This window comes from Gigantopelta aegis, chromosome 3, assembly GCF_016097555.1.
Source record: "Gigantopelta aegis isolate Gae_Host chromosome 3, Gae_host_genome, whole genome shotgun sequence".
Taxonomy (NCBI): domain Eukaryota; kingdom Metazoa; phylum Mollusca; class Gastropoda; order Neomphalida; family Peltospiridae; genus Gigantopelta; species Gigantopelta aegis.
Genome location: NC_054701.1, coordinates 28,584,389 through 28,604,574, shown reverse-complemented (window position 1 = coordinate 28,604,574; position 20,186 = coordinate 28,584,389). Strand labels below are relative to the sequence as shown.

Below are 20,186 nucleotides of genomic sequence, written 5' to 3'. Positions count from 1 at the left end.
CGTTCAGTGGCGGTCATCAACAACAACAAACAAACAAATTCAAAATATGATTTTAAAATAAACAAACAATTCGAGTACCGTAATATACAGTCTTCACCAGCTAAACCAAATGGAACCTCTAGATGTAAAGACACTTGTTAGTATTTGTTGCTTGGTGGGGACAGCTTCGTGAAATTTGGCATAGTTATAGACATCCCGAAGGTGGTTTTTAAATATGCTTTCCACTCTTAACCCCTTTTTTTTTTTTTTTTTTTTTTACATATACTGAACAAAAAAAGAAACTTCCGATTTGTACATATAGTATTTGTTGTGTTAAAGAATTCATTGTGTAATGAAATTATATAGGTAGTATTAGCCTTGAGCTGTATTATCAGGATTCATGAATTTTATCGATTATTTTTGCACTGTCAATCGTCGACAACGTGAAATTCAATTTGCACATGCATGCATGGTTCGACATGTCCCGTGTAGTATTCGGTCAATTTGTTTTACTTGTCTTACTGACATTGTTGTCAAGTGAACAAAAACGCTTCAAAATTTGTGAAAAAATTAACGTTTTTTACATTGTAGCATTTTTAGTATGCCAAGAATACCCAATAATTTACGCGAACGGGCGATTGGCATGCTTGATGCTGGCATGTCGACAGAAGACGTTGCAAGGCATGTCGGGAGTTCTAGTCGAGCGATACGAAATCTTCGCGTAAGATTTTGAACGACAGGAAGCACCAACGACTTGCCACCTCGTGGACGTCCGCGTGTTACAACACGTGGTCAAGACCGCTATATCATGAACACGCATTTGCGCAATCGATTCTAAACTGCCACTGCTACTGCTGCTAACACACCTGGGCTTCACAATAACCGAATCAGTGGGCAAACTGTTCGTAATCGTCTGCGGGAGAACGGTTTACGTGCACGACGTCCTTACGTCGGATGCGTTTTAACGCAACGTCATCGTCTAAATCGTCTTAATTGGGCACGTGTACACACTCGTTGGATACGGCGACGCTGGAATACCGTTCTTTGTTCGGATGAATCCCGATTTTCTTTACAACGTGGTGATGGCAGGGTGTGCGTCTGCCGTTGGAGAAATGAACGCTATGCTGACTGTTGTGTTCTTGAACGAGATCGTTTAGGGGATGGGGTTTCTGTCATGGTCTGGGCAGCCATTGCCCATGGTTATCGTTCACCACTAGTCGTCATTGATGGCAATTTAAATGCTCAACGTTACCGCGATGACATTCTCGCTCATCACGTCATTCCTCTGTTCCATAACAACGCCAACATCTCGATTTTTCAGCATGATAATGCCACCTCTCATACAGCTAGAGACACTGTAAATTTTCTTAGGACAAATAACATTGATTTCATTGATGACTGGCCCACTAAAAGTCCTGATCTCAACCCCATCGAGCATGCCTGGGATAGTCTGGACAGACGATTGAGGCGTCGTCCCAACTCACCCGCTAACGTCAACGAACTTCGTCAAGCGCTCATTCAGGAATGGAACAATATTCCACAGGCAGAAATCAACACTTTAGTCAATTCTATGCGCCTGCGATGCACTGCAGTGGTCAATTCAAGAGGTGGTCATACCAGTTATTAAGTGGGTCTTTTTATTTTTAACCCCTACCACACTTGGTCAAAATTTCTCCCAGTTTTTGTTAACCTATGACCATCATTTTTGCACCAAACGATGCATCATGGAATACTCTTTAAACGCATATAAACAATTATTCCCCCGGTTTGTTTTCATCACGTTATGTTCAAGCAAAGTTAGCGGAAGTTTCTTATTTTGTTCAGTATATATATACATTTGTATATATCAATTGACACTGTTGGCTATTATGTTGTTTCCAGTGTTTTCTACAACGTCTCTGTCACTTGTACCGGCCTCGGTGGCGTCGTGGTTAGGCCATCGGTCTACAGGCTGGTAGGTACTGGGTTCGGATTCCAGTCGAGGCATGGGATTTTTAATCCAGATACCGACTCCAAACAGTGAGTGAGTGCTCCGCAAGGCTCAGTGGATAGGTGTAAACCACTTTCACCGACCAGTGATCCATAACTGGTTTTAAAAAAACATGGTTTGTGCTATCCTGCCTGTGGGAAGCGCAAATAAAAGATCCCTTGCTGCCTGTCGTAAAAGAGTAGCATATGTGGCGACAGCGGGTTTCCTCTAAAAGCAGTGTCAGAATGACCATATGTTTGACGTCCAATAGCCGATGATAAGATAAAAAATTAATGTGCTCTAGTGGCGTCGTTAAATAAAACAAACTTTACTGTCACTTGTAATGATGTTACTATAAATAAGACATGACTTCTTGGTCAAACAATAGCGATGTAGACATGCTTAATATTATAACTAATATATATGTGTGTGTGTGTGTGTGTGTGTGTGTGTGTGTGTGTGTGTGTGTGTGTGTGTGTGTAATGAAATCAAGGTCATTGTTGCGTTGACATTGATGATTTATTTCCAAGTTGAATTATGCTTTAATCATTACAGGTAATGTCCATTTCAATTAATCAGTGTTACCGGTATATGTTCAGTGCTAGTATCAAGCGTTTGCGTTGTAATTTCTCCAAATCTGGACTTACGACGGGTGCGCTCAGATTAACAGCTAATTGGTTATACGACGATAATCGAGTTGTAAGAGCGCTCAGAATAGCAACTGTAGTAACTGGACAGATGTAGAAGTCGTGAGGACAGGAAGTTGGCTAACTTTGTTGTGGTAGTTGGTAGTGTGAGACTAATATTAGAACTGCTTTTCTGCACAGTTGCTCTTTTTTCTTTTTTTTCTTCCTTTTTTAAAAGTCTATCTGCACCCGTGGCGGTTTTTTTTTTTATCCCATTACATTTTGCTTCTTAATTTAACGGCGTCAACAAATTTAAAAAGCCAGTTCATAGTAATCAGTCGTCTAAAGCCATGCTTCTAATACTATAGTTCATACGATATGTGCGAAAAAGTTAAGGGTCACAAGCCTGCTGTGACCCGCCAAATATGTTTATTAGTCTAGGCACAATACATTAAAATAAATGCTGTACGTCAGAATAGACTTAACAAACACCTAAATTAGGAATCGCCTTAATCATAGTTTGACACACAATAGCCGATGTATTTTTCGTGCAGGGGTGTCGTTAAACATCTATTCTATTCTATTCTATTTTGAATCATCTTGAAATTATACTAAGTCATCTTGTTTTCTTGTATATTTCGTTAACAAATAATAGACTCTCGCCGGTGTAGACCATATACCACTCCACGTGTGCACACACACATTTTAATGGTATAACGTGACGTCAACAATGCGTTGACGTTTAATATGCTTATTAATGTCAAAGCGATACTAAGTTCATTTTTATGGATATAGTTTGAACTTTTTTTATGGATATAGTTTGAACTTCAGAAATGTGCAAACAGAATCGCTGTTTGACATTTATAAACATATTTATTATAAATGTATACATATGTAAAAAGAGCACGGATGTAAAAACTACCTAATCAACTATTCTGAAGAGTTGAGTGGATATATCAATAGAGGTGAGTGGCGTTTTTGTTTAATTATTTGTTTATCAGGATCGTTGAAATCGGAGGTTGGAGTGCGTAGACAATGGTGTCATGGACGAAATACCCTCTCCCCAATCACACATCTTTTTCCCACTACCACGTTATATATTTTCCTTTTGCCACAAACCGGGACTCGTAGATAATATGGTTGTCCCCACCCACCCACATGTCATGTCATGTCATAGGGTTTTACGTGCACATTCAGAACAAGCTGTTGTAGCGCACGCCTGCCGTGGGCACAAGAGCCGGCCTTGGCCGGCTCCTCCGTCCATGACAGGAAAGGTGGGGAGAGGGGAGAGGAGGGACCGCCTGCACTGGCAGGTGCAAGGAAGCACCAGCAGCCCGATCAAATCGGTAGCAGGCGGATGGGGTGGGTGGTGGTGCTATGGAATTTTGAATGGAGCAGTTAATGCCAAAGAGAAAAGGGTGCGCAATTTTGATTGAGGAAATTTGGCGCAATTTTGAACGGTAGGTCTAAAGGAAAATGGCTCCCCACCCACCCTCACTCCCAGTATAAAATTTAGTGATTGGCGTAACCAGGATTTTATATTGGAGAGCTACCCACACAATCTATGAATTGTGGTATGGGCGGTACGGCAAATATAAAAGGTGACGTGAAAAGAGGATTGTTGGGGTGAGGGGCATGACCGCCTCTGGTTACGCCAGTGTTCGTAGGAATCATGCCCCCTCCAACATATTTACAATGCATACAAAATTATAATGTTATCAAGTAAACCTCCATCCTAGTAAATCCTTTTAAGTCAGGCAAAGGTAGAGTGGAAAGATGTCATATGCCACATCCCTCTCCCCTCCCCAGACAGGCAACGCCAATGCATATTAAAGGGACATTCCTGAGTTTGCTGCACTTTTTAAGATGTTATCGACTAACAGAGACTTTTTAACGATTGTAATTACATATCAAACATTTTTCTGCATAGAATATTAGTGGCTGTATATTAAACGTGTTTCTCATCGTTCTAATGTTTGTACTAGGTTAAATTTCGTTTTATTTCCTAAAATATAGTTTTTTCGTACGTACGAAATTATTTGAAGACAAAATCCAGTTTGGGCTTCTTACAAATATTAAGACGACCAGAAACACATTGACTATACAGACACTGATATTCTAAACAAGAAAATATATTTAATATGTAAGTTTAATCGTAGAAATATTTTATTTAGTCGGAAACATCTTACAATGCAGCAAACTCCGGAATGTCCCTTTAATAAGACTGTTCAATTCAGTTTATGGCATCAATTGCATCAGTTTACTGCCCAAAACAATCGGGTGCTTAGAAGATGAATATAATGCATTTGTTAGTTTTTAGTGTGGAACATGTAATTTATTAGCTTGGTTGTGTCTGTGGAAGATCACCACATAGACTAGCGTTGCACTCCTTTTGTAGAAAATTTTTTGCAGTCTGTTGTGACAATAATAATAATAATAATAATAACAGTAGTACCAACCTCTCCTCACCCACCCACCCTAATTCTCCAATTTAATAGCCTTGCTCGATTTCACACTTGATCCGCCACTGTAATGAATGAATGAATGAATGAATTAACTAATGTGGATTTCACTAATAATGATGAAGTTGATTTGTAATGATTTCACTCCAATCCATTCCATTTATTATGTCAAATACTCGTACAGTAATTATATTAATTAAATACAACACATATTCTTTTCGTCCAAAACAATCACTGGACAGAAAATTAACACACCACAGCCTGTATTATTCTACGTACGTATTTTAGCTCGCCCCGATTAATTATTTGTTTTGGTCTGTCCAGGACATTGAGTTAATTGTTAGTGGTTAGTGATAGAGAAGAGGGTGTAGTGGTCTTACACCTACTCATTAAGTCATTAAAACTCGCTCTGGGTGGAAGCCGGTACCGGGCTGCGAACCCAGTACCTACCAGCTTTATGTCCGATGGCTTAACCACGACACCACCGAGGCCGGTTACCCTATCTCCTACACTTCACGCAAGAACTTGTAGCCTACCACTTTTATAACTTCAATGTTTTCAGTGAAATATCACGGATTTCTCGTTTCCTTTTTTAATTTTTTTCCCCTTTATTTTTTGTGATTGACTTAGTAGTTAAGGCATGCGACTTAAAGTTCCCTTCCCTTGTCTGTAGTTTCCGGTGAAAGATTGGAATGCATGGCCGACACTAATGGAGAATTCGGTTTCAGTTATTATGCCATTCACTTCACACTGGCGGTTTGCGCCGTGTTGTGCTCGTTGCTAATTCAAATTGATCATTACGCTGCGGCGTAATCTACGTTTTAGCATGAAAAAACCTACAAAATACAGACGAAAGTGTGAAATCTCATCTGTAATCAACGAGTTGTTAACCAAGAATGATTGGGAGTTTGATATATTGAGACTTGTAATGAACGTATTGCGATAATGCTGGACAGTTGTGACGTTGGAAAGGAATTTCTGGAAGGAAGGTGGATGAGTGAATGAATAAACGAATTAATGAATAAATGAATGATTGAAAGAATGAATGAATGAATGAATGAATGAATGATGACATGAATGAAATGACACTTTAGCACCATTTAAATACATAGGGTACTGGTGTATGTGTTCGTGTGCTTTGGTGTGTGTATGTGTTGATGTGTGTTTGTTTGTGTTTGTTCCTGTGTGTATGAATAATCTGTATAGCATAGTGTGCTAAGATGTATGCGAGTGCGTATGTTACATGTGTTTCTACATTACTTTATTATCCATATGGTTCATCATAACAGAGTTAATAATAATAATACGTATAATAATCTCTCTATATGTCTAAATGTTAATATTCGCTGTTATCACAATATTTATTAGCGTACTTAGAACGTACAACTGTTGTGGATTTCTTTCGTGTCGCCTTTCAACGAAATCAGAATGTATCAGAAACCATAGCATGTACTATATCCTCTCCGTGTGAAAGTGCACAGGCTCATTAAAAGCCTTCTTGACGTAGTTCTTGCTGCTGTCGGTAACAGAAGTCTATGTTGACGTTGCTGCAGCGGGTTTCACCTCTGACTCTCTAGGCCAAGGGGGCTGGACGTAGCCCAGTGGTAAAGAACACGCCTAATGCGCGGTCGGTCGGTGGACCCATTGGGCTATTTCTAGTTCCAGCCAGTGCACCACGACTGGTGTATCAAAGGCCGTGGTATGTGCTATCCTGTCTGTGGGAAGGTGCATATAAAATATTCCTTGCTACTAATAGAAAAATATAGCGAGTTTCCTCTATGACTGTCAAAATGACCATATGTTTGACATCCTATAGCCGATGATTAGTAAACCAATGTGCTGTAGTGGTGAAACAAACTTTAGCTCTAGGCCAAATGTCACAAGCACCGTACGTTGAGACCCTTAATAACCACGATTTAAACATGTGACGGTTGTCATTAAATCAAAATATATTTAACTTTCCTTTTCATCGCATTTTTAGAAATAATACTTTTTATAACTCAGAAGTTCTGTTTAACAAATGGATTTATTTTTTAGTACAACAGATTCGTCAAGTAGTATTAAAATGACGATAATACATATCAAATGATATGAAATTATGTTACACACTATAAAAAAATGTATTTCACATTAACTTCATGATTATTCAGCTTGAATTATGAAACACAAATCATTATAATAACATCTCTCACACACTTGCGCGCACGCAGGTTAACCAGTCACAATAGCTGTTCCGCCCTGTTTTCTTGACTACTAAGAGTAGCCCCGACGTTCCGGACCCTACACCCACGCATACCCCCATACCCCACACCCATGATTCACCAATCAGGGTTGGTTAATTTGACTGATTATGCAACGATGTATTTGGTTATTTGATGATTTTTGGATTTCTTATAAAATTGTTTGGCTTTTAAATATGTAATGCGTAACTCATGTTATAAATTCATCTGCCCAATCATTCCATTCATTCATTCATCCATCCATCCATGAATCAACTACATCCACCCAAGTAGTTATGAATAAGCTTGATCATGTTAAAGACGTCGGCATGGTGACGTCGTTGATAACGAAACCAGTTAATTTCTACCAGAGCGATTGTAGCGCTAAGAATACTTGACTATACCTTATGCACTTGAGGTGATCTTAGCGCTAAGAATACTTGACTATACCTTATGCACTTGAGGTGATCTTAGCGCTAAGAATACATGACTATACCTTATGCACTTGAGGTGATCTTAGCGCCAAGAATACTTGACTATACCATGGGTGTACATGGGGGGGGGGGGGGGGGGGGGGGGTCGATGGGTTCGACCGAACCCCCCCCCCCCCCCCGAAATCGCTTTTTTTATAATTTAATATATCTGACATTATTATATTTACTCAACATAGAAATATATGCCCAATATCTCTGCAATCTATTTTGGAACCCCCCTTTTCAAAACTCAACATAGAAATATATGCCCAATATCTCTGCAATCTATTTTGGAACCCCCCTTTTCAAAATCCTATGTACGCCCATGTATACCTTATGCACTTGAGGTGATCTTAGCTCTAAAAATACTTGACTATACCGTATGCACTTGAGGTGATCTTAGCGCTAAGAATACTTGACTATACCGTATGCACTTGAGGTGATCTTAGCGCTAAGATCGCTTCGTAAAACGGTGCCTATATCTACACTGGATTTAAGGTACAGATTGTAAAGTGGCTTTTATGGTGAGTTTGTAATCTAAGCTTCGGTCCTGTGTTACTTGCTGAGTTGGAGTTTGAGGTTTCGAGTTGTAACATCACGAACTCCTAAGAATATTATGCATTAACAGAATGCATAGGCATCTGGAATGTACATTCAGCTTAATTTGTTATCAACGCATGAGAACATATCATAACTCACTCCGAACAGAATTATGTAAATTGGAATTAAATAGTTGAGCGGACTTTGCCTCTGTTGTTTACAGTGTAACCTTTGGTTGTAAATTCAAAGACTGCATCAATGTAATCCAGCGAAAGCTTGTCTGCCCAGGACTGCGAAGAGAGATTTTCTACAAATCCGCAATGACCACCACGATCAGTAGCAACGAGAAGGAAGTTCGGGTAATATTTAAATATATCGTATGGAATGCCACTTTCCGCGTAAAACGGATCGTCGAGACTATTTATGCACAAAACAGGCACTGATATGTCGTCAACATCTCGAATGGGATTATTCCTTTCCCAGAATTCCTCCATACTTTCGAATCCATACATCTTGCAGTACACCAACTCCTCGTAGGTGTGAAAATTCCACGCCTGTAGCGCTTTATTGAGGTCCACCACCTGGGAAAGAGCGGTGGCGTGAGAACACAACACTGTCTTCAGCTTAAACAAGAAGAGGTAATCATATATACTATGCATGGAATTGGAGAACCGCTCGGAGGCTTCGTAACAAGGCGAGACGCAGGCTCCTACGGAAATCAACGAAGACGACCCGAACTCGCCGAGGTATGATATCAGTAATCCACAGCCCGTGCCATACGCCACGGCTGCCAGTTTGAACTTTGGAAATTTCAATCTGATATATTTAACCGCTTGTCTGAGATCGACGGGGTCTCCGGAACTCTGGAGCTTTGGAGTCGTGAGGACACTTCCGCCGTGACCTCGACGGTTGAACACCACGGATTTAAACCCGCGCTGAGCGGCAAGGTGACACAAGGCACTGGCACTCACGGCATCACTAGTGATTGCAGGGATAATCAAGAGAATCGTCCTCTTCTTCTTGATGATTGGCTGGACGCTCACCACCCAGTCAAGCGCAATAACTCCCTTGTCCCTCATTTGTAGGTATTCCCGATCAAACGTCACGTCTGCTGAGGGTAAAATGGCGGAAAGTATCGTCTGCACGTGAGAGTTACTCAGCCAAAATGGAGGACAAAAGAGTCGCTCGCGCAGACGACACTTTTTGAGCAAGTGACTCGTCAGCGTGCAATCTCTGTAGTAGAGTTTCGGGAGTGAGAATCTCGTTTTGAAGAAGTCCTGAACACATATCAACAAACTTAGTAAGATGGATCCGAAAACCGCCATTAAGAAAGATAATCCAAGAATCGCATTCAGAGAAAGCATAACTCCTCGGTTATCGATCTTGAATATGTTTGATTACATTCTGTCGATTCATCTGGACATCATCCAAATACACTTGTAATCTCTGCAAAGAGAGAGAAAAAAAGATAAATATTTATTTAAGACACATACGTTTGTTTCGGCCTAATTTTAACTATTTTATTTCACCTTTTATGTACATGATTTTATATGACAAAAACGCATCCAATACATATACAACAATGTGCTATATAGATGCCTAAATAGAAAACACCAGGGAATTTAAGTTTTCAAAGCTACCTGTTAACTATTCAACCTTCATGTTCTCTTTTCCAACAGTGTAGTATGGTAATTCTAACAGCGATATGTGAAGCTTGATGACGTCTACAGTTTCTTGCGCGAACTATCAATTTCTGCACAGGTGATGGGTTGTCTGTCGTTCAAATGCTGTTTTGTACAGCGTTGAACGTGCCATCTGTATTCATCTGGATATAATATTTTTTCTACTCTGTATACGTTTTGCATTGTTACCAAGGTGTATTATATCCGTGAGGTCAATCCGTGTTGGGTGGAGATGTCAGTATAATTTCTACACGAGGTGGGGGCGTGTACCTATAAATTGTACGTTAAGTGGTTGAACAGACTATTAGTAGCTCTTGAGGTGAAATAGTTATGTTAGGGTTTTTTAACGACACCACTAGAGCACATTGATTTATTAATCATCGGCTATTTAGATGTCAAACACATGGTCATTCTGACATAGTCATAGAGAGGAAACCCGCTACACTGTTTTCATTAGTAGCAAGGGATCTTTTATATGCACCATCCCACAGACAGGATAGCACATACCACGGTATTTGATATACCAGTCGTGGTGCACTGACAGAGAGGAAACCCGCTACATTGTTTTCATTAGTAGCAAGGGATCTTTTATATGCACCATCCCACAGACAGGATAGCATATACCACGGTCTTTGATATACCAGTCGTGGTGCACTGACAGGAACGAGAAATAACCTAATGGGCCCACCGACAGGGATCGATTCTAGACCGACCGCGCATCATTTGATCGTTTTATCACTGGGCTACATCCCGCCCTTATTTTTATATGGATAATAGTCGTCAGTAAACGTACACCTTATTAATATTTTACAAATGTACATTGCTGTCATTTAAAAACATATATGTGTATATATATTAAATATATGCTGGATATTGATGCTGGAATAACATGAATACCTTTTATTTTCATATTAGTGTCGGAGGTAGACTGTATTGATTTGAGATTGAGGGCGCGAAGTGACCGAGTTTCTAGAAGTGTTTAACCGGAAAAGCACATTCATGGATAAAATTGTTGGATAAAATAATTACTTACAATGAACAATTGTACGACCCTTTCAAATAATTACTTACAATCGCAAATACGTATATTAATAAGAAAAAATCGATTGTAATGCAGTATATTATTTTTCAAGTGACTAGTAGAGGGGTTTGGGAGGCATGATCCCGTGGAAAATTATGAAAACGAAACGTCTTGAAAAGTTATTTCTTGCACTTTTTTGTAAAATTCATCATGTCCCTATGTCATTGTTGGCATATTCATATTTAAAACAAACGAAGAAAGAAAGAAAGAATGAAAGAAAGAAAAAGAAAGAAAGAAAAAGAAAGAAAGAAAGAAAAATTAGTTTTGAGAAAAGAGTGGGGATTGACCACTGTAACCCTCTCTCAGCGCACGCGCCTGGTTATGATTAGTATACCACTGGAACATCTATTAGTACAAGGGCTATCGGCCTCGGTGGTGTTGTGATAAGCCATCGGACATAAGGCTGGTAGATACAAGATTCGCAGCCCGGTACAGGCTCTAATCCAGAGCGGGTTTTAACAACTCATTGGATAGGTGTGAGACCACTACACCCTCTTCTCTCTCACTAAACACTAACCACTAACAATTAACTCACTGTCCTGGACTGACAGCCCAGATAGCTGAGATGTGTGTTACGGACAGCATGCTTGGACCTTAATTGGATATAAGCACGAAAATAAGTTGAAATGTAAAGTACAAGGGCTGTTGGTTCAATCCCACTATCTCTTCACTCGCTCGTCACCCATTTCCCTCACGCGGTGATGCAAGATAAGTCATCACTGTATTAATAGCTCGAGTTTCCTATCGTCCTATCCTGTACACAGTGGTCTATATTAGATTTAAGCAAGAAATTCAGCTGGACGAAATACAAGCCATGAACTTAAACTTAACAACGAATGCAGACAAATGGAGTTATCCCACTTTACAGAGACACTAATTTACAGGTATTATCCTAGTAAACCAGGAAGTAAAATACATGATGATAGAAGTAACGATTAATGACAAACCTTGACATTCGTCTGATAAGGATTAAACCGGTAAACCGCGACCGATAATGATGCGTAAACCACCTTATTTGTGTCGAGATCAATTCGCTACGAACTTCTTCAACGGATACGTACACATTAATGCAGTTTATTCATTAGCAGCGATGCGTATTATATTATTGTGTGACCTCTCGCTTGACTTTATTGGGGCAGGATGTCGGTTATCCTTATTCAGCATCCGCTTGAGGTACGATGGGTCGTACAGGATCGGTCCCCTTCAGGTAAACCTAACAGGAGTTGGAAGATGCCAACAAATGGAGGAACCAATTATATTACATTTTTAAAGTGGGATTCATATTCTACACAAGTGTAGGACGGTGTCACCCTGTCCTAACTACATCGTAGCTTTCGACACCAACTAGTATGTAATCTTATATCAGTGGTATGTGCTGTTCTGTCTGTGAAGAAAAACAGGGTGGTCGTAGTTGTGGAGATTTGAAGAGCACCCTCCCCTCCCCCTTCCAGTTTCAAAGCTATTAGTGTGTTTTTTCTCTCATTTTCTAGACCACGTTTTGCATTCACCATATGCGAGGCACCAAATTAGGCTAATGGCAGCTGATTAAATCGGTATTGAACTAATACTAAAGTTAAAATCAACAAAATTAATGAGGTATGTTGTGATGAACACGAAAAAAGTAGTGCGGTAATAGGTTATGTTTGTTAGAACAGAAAGCAGGAAGTAGGCTTTAAGTCAGACAAGCGACGGACGCACACACTTGCGCACACACACACACACACACACACACACACGATTAGGGAATTAAGTATGTTTCAGAGGAAATACTTAAATGTCAGCACAAATACTTTAAGAAAAACAGTTTAACCCTCCGTACAGTGTCATCCTCTATGCCTGTAATATGGAGTTAGTACAAGCCAAACCTATGCATCATCAAATGTTGGCTAGCGGTAACCGAATCAGCACACTAATATTATAGTAGTTAAGTGGGTTAGTTGGTCGATGACGAACACAGGAAGATAAATTATGTTTGTCAACAGAAGTGTTGTTCAGTATCTCGATCGTGTTGCAGCAAACAATGGTTTTTATATATTGGTCTAACACGCCCATTCGAAGTTTTTGCTTATAGATCGCTTATAATAGACAATAATAATAAAGAGAAACAAAACGCAACCATCCATAACTACTATATATATATATTATGTGGTCAATAACCATTTAAGAGATAAGGTGAAAAGGGGTGGGGGTGGGGGTGGGAATTGTTTCCATAGAAAAGTAAGAAAAGTACACGTTTTACTTCTCCACCCGTCCCATGTTATTTCAGACTACGGTAGGTTCATCCCTGATTATCAATATACTTTTTACCCGACCCGATACGCTGCTATTACTACTACTACTACTACTACTACCTCTACTACTACTACCACCACTACTGCTACTACTACTACTATCTCTACTACTACCACTACTACTACCTCTACTACTACTACCTCTACTACTACTACTGCTACTACTACTACTACCTCTACTACTACTACTACCTCTACTACTGCTACTACCACTACTACTACTACTACTACCTCTACTACTACTACTACTACTACCTCTACTACTACTACTACTGCCTCTACTACTACTACTACTACTACCTCTACTACTACTACTACCACTACTACCTCCACTACTACTACTACTACTACTACCTCCACTACTACTACTATTACTACTACCTCTACACTACTACTACCTCTACTACTACTACCTCTACTACTACCTATACTACTACTACTACCTCTACTACTACTACTACCTCTACTACTACTACTACTACCTCTACTACTACTACTACTACTACCTCTACTACTACTACTAATTCTTCTACTACTATTACTACAACTACTAGTTGTTGTGGTGGTGGTGATAGTCGTAGTAGTAGTAGTAGTAGTAGTGGTAGTAGTAGTAACAGTAATAGCAGAAATAATAAGTATCCTCCGTCCGCCCCCATCCCGCCCCATTACAATACCATGTCCTCCCTGAAGATGACAACTTAGCATTTATACGTGGGTTTTTCATATTTCCACTGAGCTGATGGATCCAAGAGATCCCATTTGAGAATTATCGTCCTCTATCCCTTAGAAATCTTAGACCTCCTTAATAAAGTAGTAATAGTATACCAAGGATACGCATGATAGAGGTATTTTACCTTGCATGGCAATATCCACCTTTGTTTTACAGTCTTAGAGAGAAACAAAATAGACTTAAAACGTACCGTACACGTGTGTTGTCCGTGTCTTATAATACTGTACAATACAAATCATGCCCAGGGTTGCTTCGTTCTGACGGAATGTGTCGCCATAACGCCTATATGTCTGTATAAACACATTTGAATGTAAAAAAAACGAGAAACACTGGAGTTTTGCTTTATGGATTATCATTGTGTGTGTGAGCGTGATTTATCTTGTAACGTGAGTTGACAGAGAAGGGTGCGTACTTAAATGTTAACTGTCGGTTGAAATTTTATAATTTGATAGACATGAAATACTCCCAATACGCGTTGTGGAAATAATACCGGTATTTACCTTGGGTTTTTTCTCTACATTACCTTATTGTTTGCAGAACCTTTTTCTTTTTTTCTTTTTTCTTTTTTCAATCGGATCACGGCATTGTAATTTACAAACAAGTATGCGGCTGACATAAGGAACTCAATTATTTGTTTCAGTTTTATCAATATTTCTGTACCTTGTCACTTACAAAAAGAAAAAAGAAAAACACAATAGTGGAGATTAGAGGAGTGAAAAAAAAGAGAGCATATATTGTTATTACGTTAAGATGAAAACTCTGTAGGCTAAAGTAACAAAGAAAAGGTACAAATAGAGTAATTAGGTATGGTAGTTCTATTTAAACAAATTCATTATTTTGGAAATTCTAACCTCAGACAAGCGGTGTTTAAATTTCCATCCACTTGTAAGGGTTTGGGTGCACGTTTAACAGACTGAACTAAACTTGCACCATTGCACTTGCAGCCTAATGAAAAGCAAATACATATGCTGGCACTTTCAATAGCCAGTATGCCAATGTCAAGGGCATATCTAAGATGAATCTTAAACTTGAAATACATGTACTTTATTTATGTCTACAGACTTGGCGCTTGGCTAAGGTGAATGTGGCGTAGGGGTGGGGTGTTCGATAGATTGCTTCACGTGTTTACAGCGATCACTGTTTCACCATTTAAATATCATTCGAACAATAAGTAAACAACGGAAGTTTTTGTTTGCTTTTTTTTCTTGCTTTTTTTTTTTGACGACACCGTTATAGCACTGAATGGTAAACATTTGGTCATTCTGACGCGTAATCTTCAGAACAAACACGCGGTAGTTTATTACTGTTGAATGAAAAACGTAACATTTTCGGTATAGGTTGTCTTACACTAAATAAATTCCACCTGGTGGCAATGTTAACATGTTCCAATGACACCACTGAAATAATGTACGCAACCTGACTGACACCTTGCATTCATCTCTGTAGTACCGGCCTCGGTGGCGTCGTGGCAGGCCATCGGTCTACAGGCTGGTAGGTACTGGGTTCGGATCCCAGTCGAGGCATGGGATTTTTAATCCAGATATGGACTCCAAACCCTGAGTGAGTGCTCCGCAAGACTCAATGGGTAGGTGTAAACCACTTGCACCGACCAGTGATCCATAACTGGTTCAACGAAGGCCATGGTTTGTGCTATCCTGTCTGTGGGAAGCGCAAATAAAAGATCCCTTGCTGCTAATCGGAAGAGTAGCCCATGTAGTGGCGACAGCGGGTTTCCTCTCAAAATCTGTGTGGTCCTTAACCATATGTCTGACGCCATATAACCGTAAATAAAATGTGTTGAGTGCGTCGTTAAATAAAACATTTCTTTCTTTCTTTCATCTCTGTATTTCCAAGACAATACCGATATGGCGGCAGCGGTTTTCTTGGCCTAATATTCAAATGGGCGATCTGTATACCTGTTTGACACGCGGTCGTATAGGCCTATATGTACAAATTCATTTCATTTCAACTTATTTTCGTTGTTATATCCAAATAAGGCTCAAGCACGCTATCCTGGGCACACACACACACACACACCTCAGTTATCTGGTTTGTCTGTCCAGGACAGTGGGCTAGTTGTTAGTGGGAGAGAAGATGGTGTAGTGGTTTTACATCTACCCAATGAGTCGTTAAAACTCACTCTGGTTGGGAGCCGGTACCGGACTGCGAACCATGTAACTACCAGCCTTATGTCCGATGACTTAACCACGACATCACCGAGGCCGGTATGTACAAATTAAATTTTATTAACAGTGTCACACCTAGCGGTGGGCGTTAAAATTTTAACAAGGACAGATGCTCCCAGAATTTTTTTTTACCCTTTAAAGGTTAAAAGTGCTGGTTTTGTCGATCTGAAAAAGACTACCTTATTGTTTTCTCATTCGTTTTACCGCCCAATATGTATTTTAGATTACAATTAATGAATGATTGTTTAACGGCACCCCAACACAAAAAGACATTGTACTGCAAAATTATACCTGTTGGAAATGCATGTGCGTGTCAGTTTCCAATAAATGAAATAATATTTTGTATTTATTATTATTAATCCACGTTGTAATTGTACTTTGTTCCCCACGGCCAGATAAACACAAACATCGAGTTTGAGATGTTGAAAAACTCGTTGGTATATGATAATATGATAAAGGAAGTTTATTGTAAATCGACACGTTTATGGACATGCATTAAATCCAATAGTCTGTTGGTCGATAATTTAATAAAATGACATGCCAAAATTTGTCTGGAGTTACCCACTTTAATTATACAGATATTGTTAGAGTAGGTTGGAATCGAATTTTAAAAGTAAAAGAAAAAAACCCGCAATTCGACACTTTATTGCAAAACTACATCCAACGGTGCTCCCCGAAAGTAGATTATATTCGACAAAAAAGGTAAAATCTGGGTTAATCCTGGTTTTGATAAAAATCTGAAACGAACGCAGAAAAACGCTTTGCGACAGAACTGCGAAGTTGAAGAGGTCCGAGTTCAGCCAGACCGACCAGAAAAACGTCCGTTAAACTAGTTTATGCGCTTCACGGTAAACCAAATAAACCAAATGGCCACTTTGGGAACCAATCAAATAGTTTGCGAACGTTACCGAAACGCTAGCTGGCTGAACATGGGACAGATCTTAACTTTCCCGATCCGTTTTTGATCCGAAGCAGACCGTCTGTTTTGTATCCCCAGAAACATTCTCATTGGTCTACGTCCATCTGCGTCTGCCTGTGTCGGTCGGCGATCAGTTACAGACTTTATGGAAACAAGTCTTTAGAGTTACAATGATCTTGTCTGAAATTAATACACGTATGTTCTTTACAACTCATCCCAATGATTCCACAATGATGAAACTGGTATTTGCCAACCCGACAAATCAGCCTTTTTGATTTATCCCTGTTGATGAACTCGTGTTCAGTGAAATAAAATAATGATGGATGACACACAGAAGCCATCTGTTATCATTTAACGAACGCTGGATTGAGAATTGTCTGGCAAAACACAATGGATGAAGTAAAATTGATCTCCGACTGTAATAACGTGGCTTTAGGACGAGTATACAAACACTGTTGTCGGAAACAGTGGTAGGACTTTGCCGATTTATTAACTTGGGACTCATTACTGTAATGACTGTTAAGACATCAGTTTGAGTAACTGGTGTCGAGTGCAAAATTGCAAGTTACTGAGTAGAGCTGCAACCAAAAGTATATTTTTAATATTTAAGCACTTATAATAACAGAAATTTTCAAAGTTCTAAGTTATGTCAATTATTGTGTTGATTATCTTTAGTTAAAGTGTACTTATTACAAAAATATCACTACGTCTTCTAGAGTGTTAGTTTTAGTCACAGAATCTCACTTTCACTATTTTTAGGGAATGTTTTACGAATCTATGAGATCTTTCGCTCCAAAGACATATACAGAACACATTCTGTGTGCCTGGAATAAAGTGTTCTCTTTGATGCCAGTGTCTTTTGTGGTAGTGTTGAGATGTAGCACGACTGTCCCACAGGCAAAGAAAGCAAGAATGTTTTGTATAGCCTCCTTGCAGTCCTTTTAAGAAGTCCTTTTGAAATCGCCACAGACCTGCCATTTGTATCTGTTGTAGTCCATAGTTTCTAGAAGACATTTGACATCTTTGTAGTTTTCCTTTATATATGCACAGAGTGCACAATTGGTATTGATGGATACTGATTTCCATTGTGCAGAGGAACATATTTGAGACTGTCTTTGAAGAGACGCCAATCATTAGGTTCATGACCAATACCCAGTTCTTGAAACAAGTTCTCAATGTCATTACAGAAACATAAATCATCTTTCACCGAAAAATATTTGGAGAACCTTTCATGTCTTTTCCTAACAGCTGTAGTTCGACAACTTGTCCAAAAGGTTCCACTCCATCAGTCTTGATGTTAGAAGTTCTGCATTAGACTTCGTCAGCTCGAGATCTCGAATCAATCATCCAGTTCCTGCTGGTTTGGAAAGTGCGGTTGTTTCTTTTCTTCGTCAGTATGTGTCACGGGGATTCTATAATTCCCGTAACTGAATAAAACACGATTATCAAGATGTCTCTCCTACTTGTATATCTATTAGATCTCTCTGTAACAGGCTGTTAACCCTAGTATGGCTCGTCTCTAGGTATGATCAGAGATACGATCTTATATAAAGTATATATTAATATAGCACGTAGTTCTCTAGAAACACAACAAAAACACAATACACTTTGGAATCTGTATTAATCTACGCTGACAAATGTACAGCCGTAGTAGTTAATTAATAACAGAACAACCCAGAACTGATCACTTAATTAGTTAATCTCTAGGTGTCTAGTTACACAATATGCGAATCACTTCACCGTTACACCACACCCACACGTGTGATAATTGAGAAACGCTTACAGGAGAAGTTAATTAATAAAGGAATTACAACACCATTCCTAACTGGTTAATTTTTAATTAACCCTTAACTACTCTTTCAGTAATCTGTAACACAAAATTAATACTGGTACCTATCACAATAAAGACAATAACCTACAGTTTACCTAGGGTCTTCTAGGATGACTGGCTAAGCTTTATATTACCAAATACTCATATAATGTTAGAACAAAAAGTCTACGATTTACTTCGTCAGATGACCGAAGACACTGTCTAAAGAATATTGGTATAATACAGTATTAAAATATTTAAAGTCACATCAATCACATCAAGGTTATACACAGAGCAGAAATGATATTTACCAAGTCCTAACGGACTACGTTCGTGATCCCCTGGAGCCGTCCTGATTCGTTCTCCTAGATATCTCTATATTCTAGCTATTTATTATAAATTCAGAATTGGCCTGGGGGTACAAGGCGGTACCTCCCCCTATCATCCTCTACTAGCGTCGTTATATTTCTCTCTGATCGTCAGACTTACTGACGCCATCGTCGCCAAAATCACGGTTGTAAAACCCGCACTCGCAGAGGTATTACGTAACTACTCGCCACATGGCCTCCACAGCGGGACTAAGTGCATATTGGAATGTCCGATCGTGCGAAGTATTACGTAACAAGTTGCCCATCTGGGCTACGGGCAATAAACTGCACACGGCCCTCTAACACAATAAAAATCGCCACAGGCGAAACAAATTTTAAGAGCATGTTCCGTGACACACCCCCACCTCAAAAAGGATATTTCCTCTACTCTAGGAATAGGGAAATATACTACATTAAAACAAAAAGGTGCGTTAACCGACGCATACGGGCATTTATAACACATGTAATAATAAGGTGACTACCAGTAATCACACTGAGTCTCTGAGTCCCTGGTATACAAATAAAATATATATAAACAAAACAGAAATAAAGAATGTCACCACATTATCATAACGTTCAACTTCGGGACAGGGCATCAGCGGTTACATTGGATGTGCCCTTGATATGTCCAATGGTAATTGGGTATTCTTGCAGAAGAAGACTCCATCTCAAAACTCTCTGGTTGGAGGTTTTCATTAGGATGGTCCAGTCCGTCTTCGTCTTCTGGGAACAGCACAGCTCCAGCACCCACGTCACTGGCATCCACAGCTAGCTTGAACGGCATTCGGTAGTCTGGTGCTGCCATCACGGGAGACGAGTAGCGCATCTGCTTGATACGGTTGAATGACTTC

General features: G+C 39.5%; 1 protein-coding gene across 4 annotated transcripts in view; it reads right to left on the bottom strand.

Annotated features, from left to right (window-relative positions):
- Nucleotides 1-7,968: 7,968 nt before the first annotated feature.
- LOC121367830 (protein ABHD15-like) overlaps nt 7,969-20,186 on the bottom strand; it is a 121,898-nt gene continuing 109,680 nt past the window's right edge. For 2 of the 4 annotated variants that reach the window (XM_041492222.1, XM_041492219.1), the window contains exon 2: nt 7,969-9,714. In XM_041492222.1, coding sequence (XP_041348156.1) covers nt 8,454-9,632 — 1,179 coding nt within the window. In that variant the 5' untranslated portion in view covers nt 9,633-9,714 and the 3' untranslated portion in view covers nt 7,969-8,453. Of the gene's footprint in view, nt 9,715-11,978; nt 12,301-14,242; nt 14,326-20,186 lie in introns of those variants that run through there. The other 2 variants (XM_041492220.1, XM_041492223.1) reach the window with 2 other exon arrangements.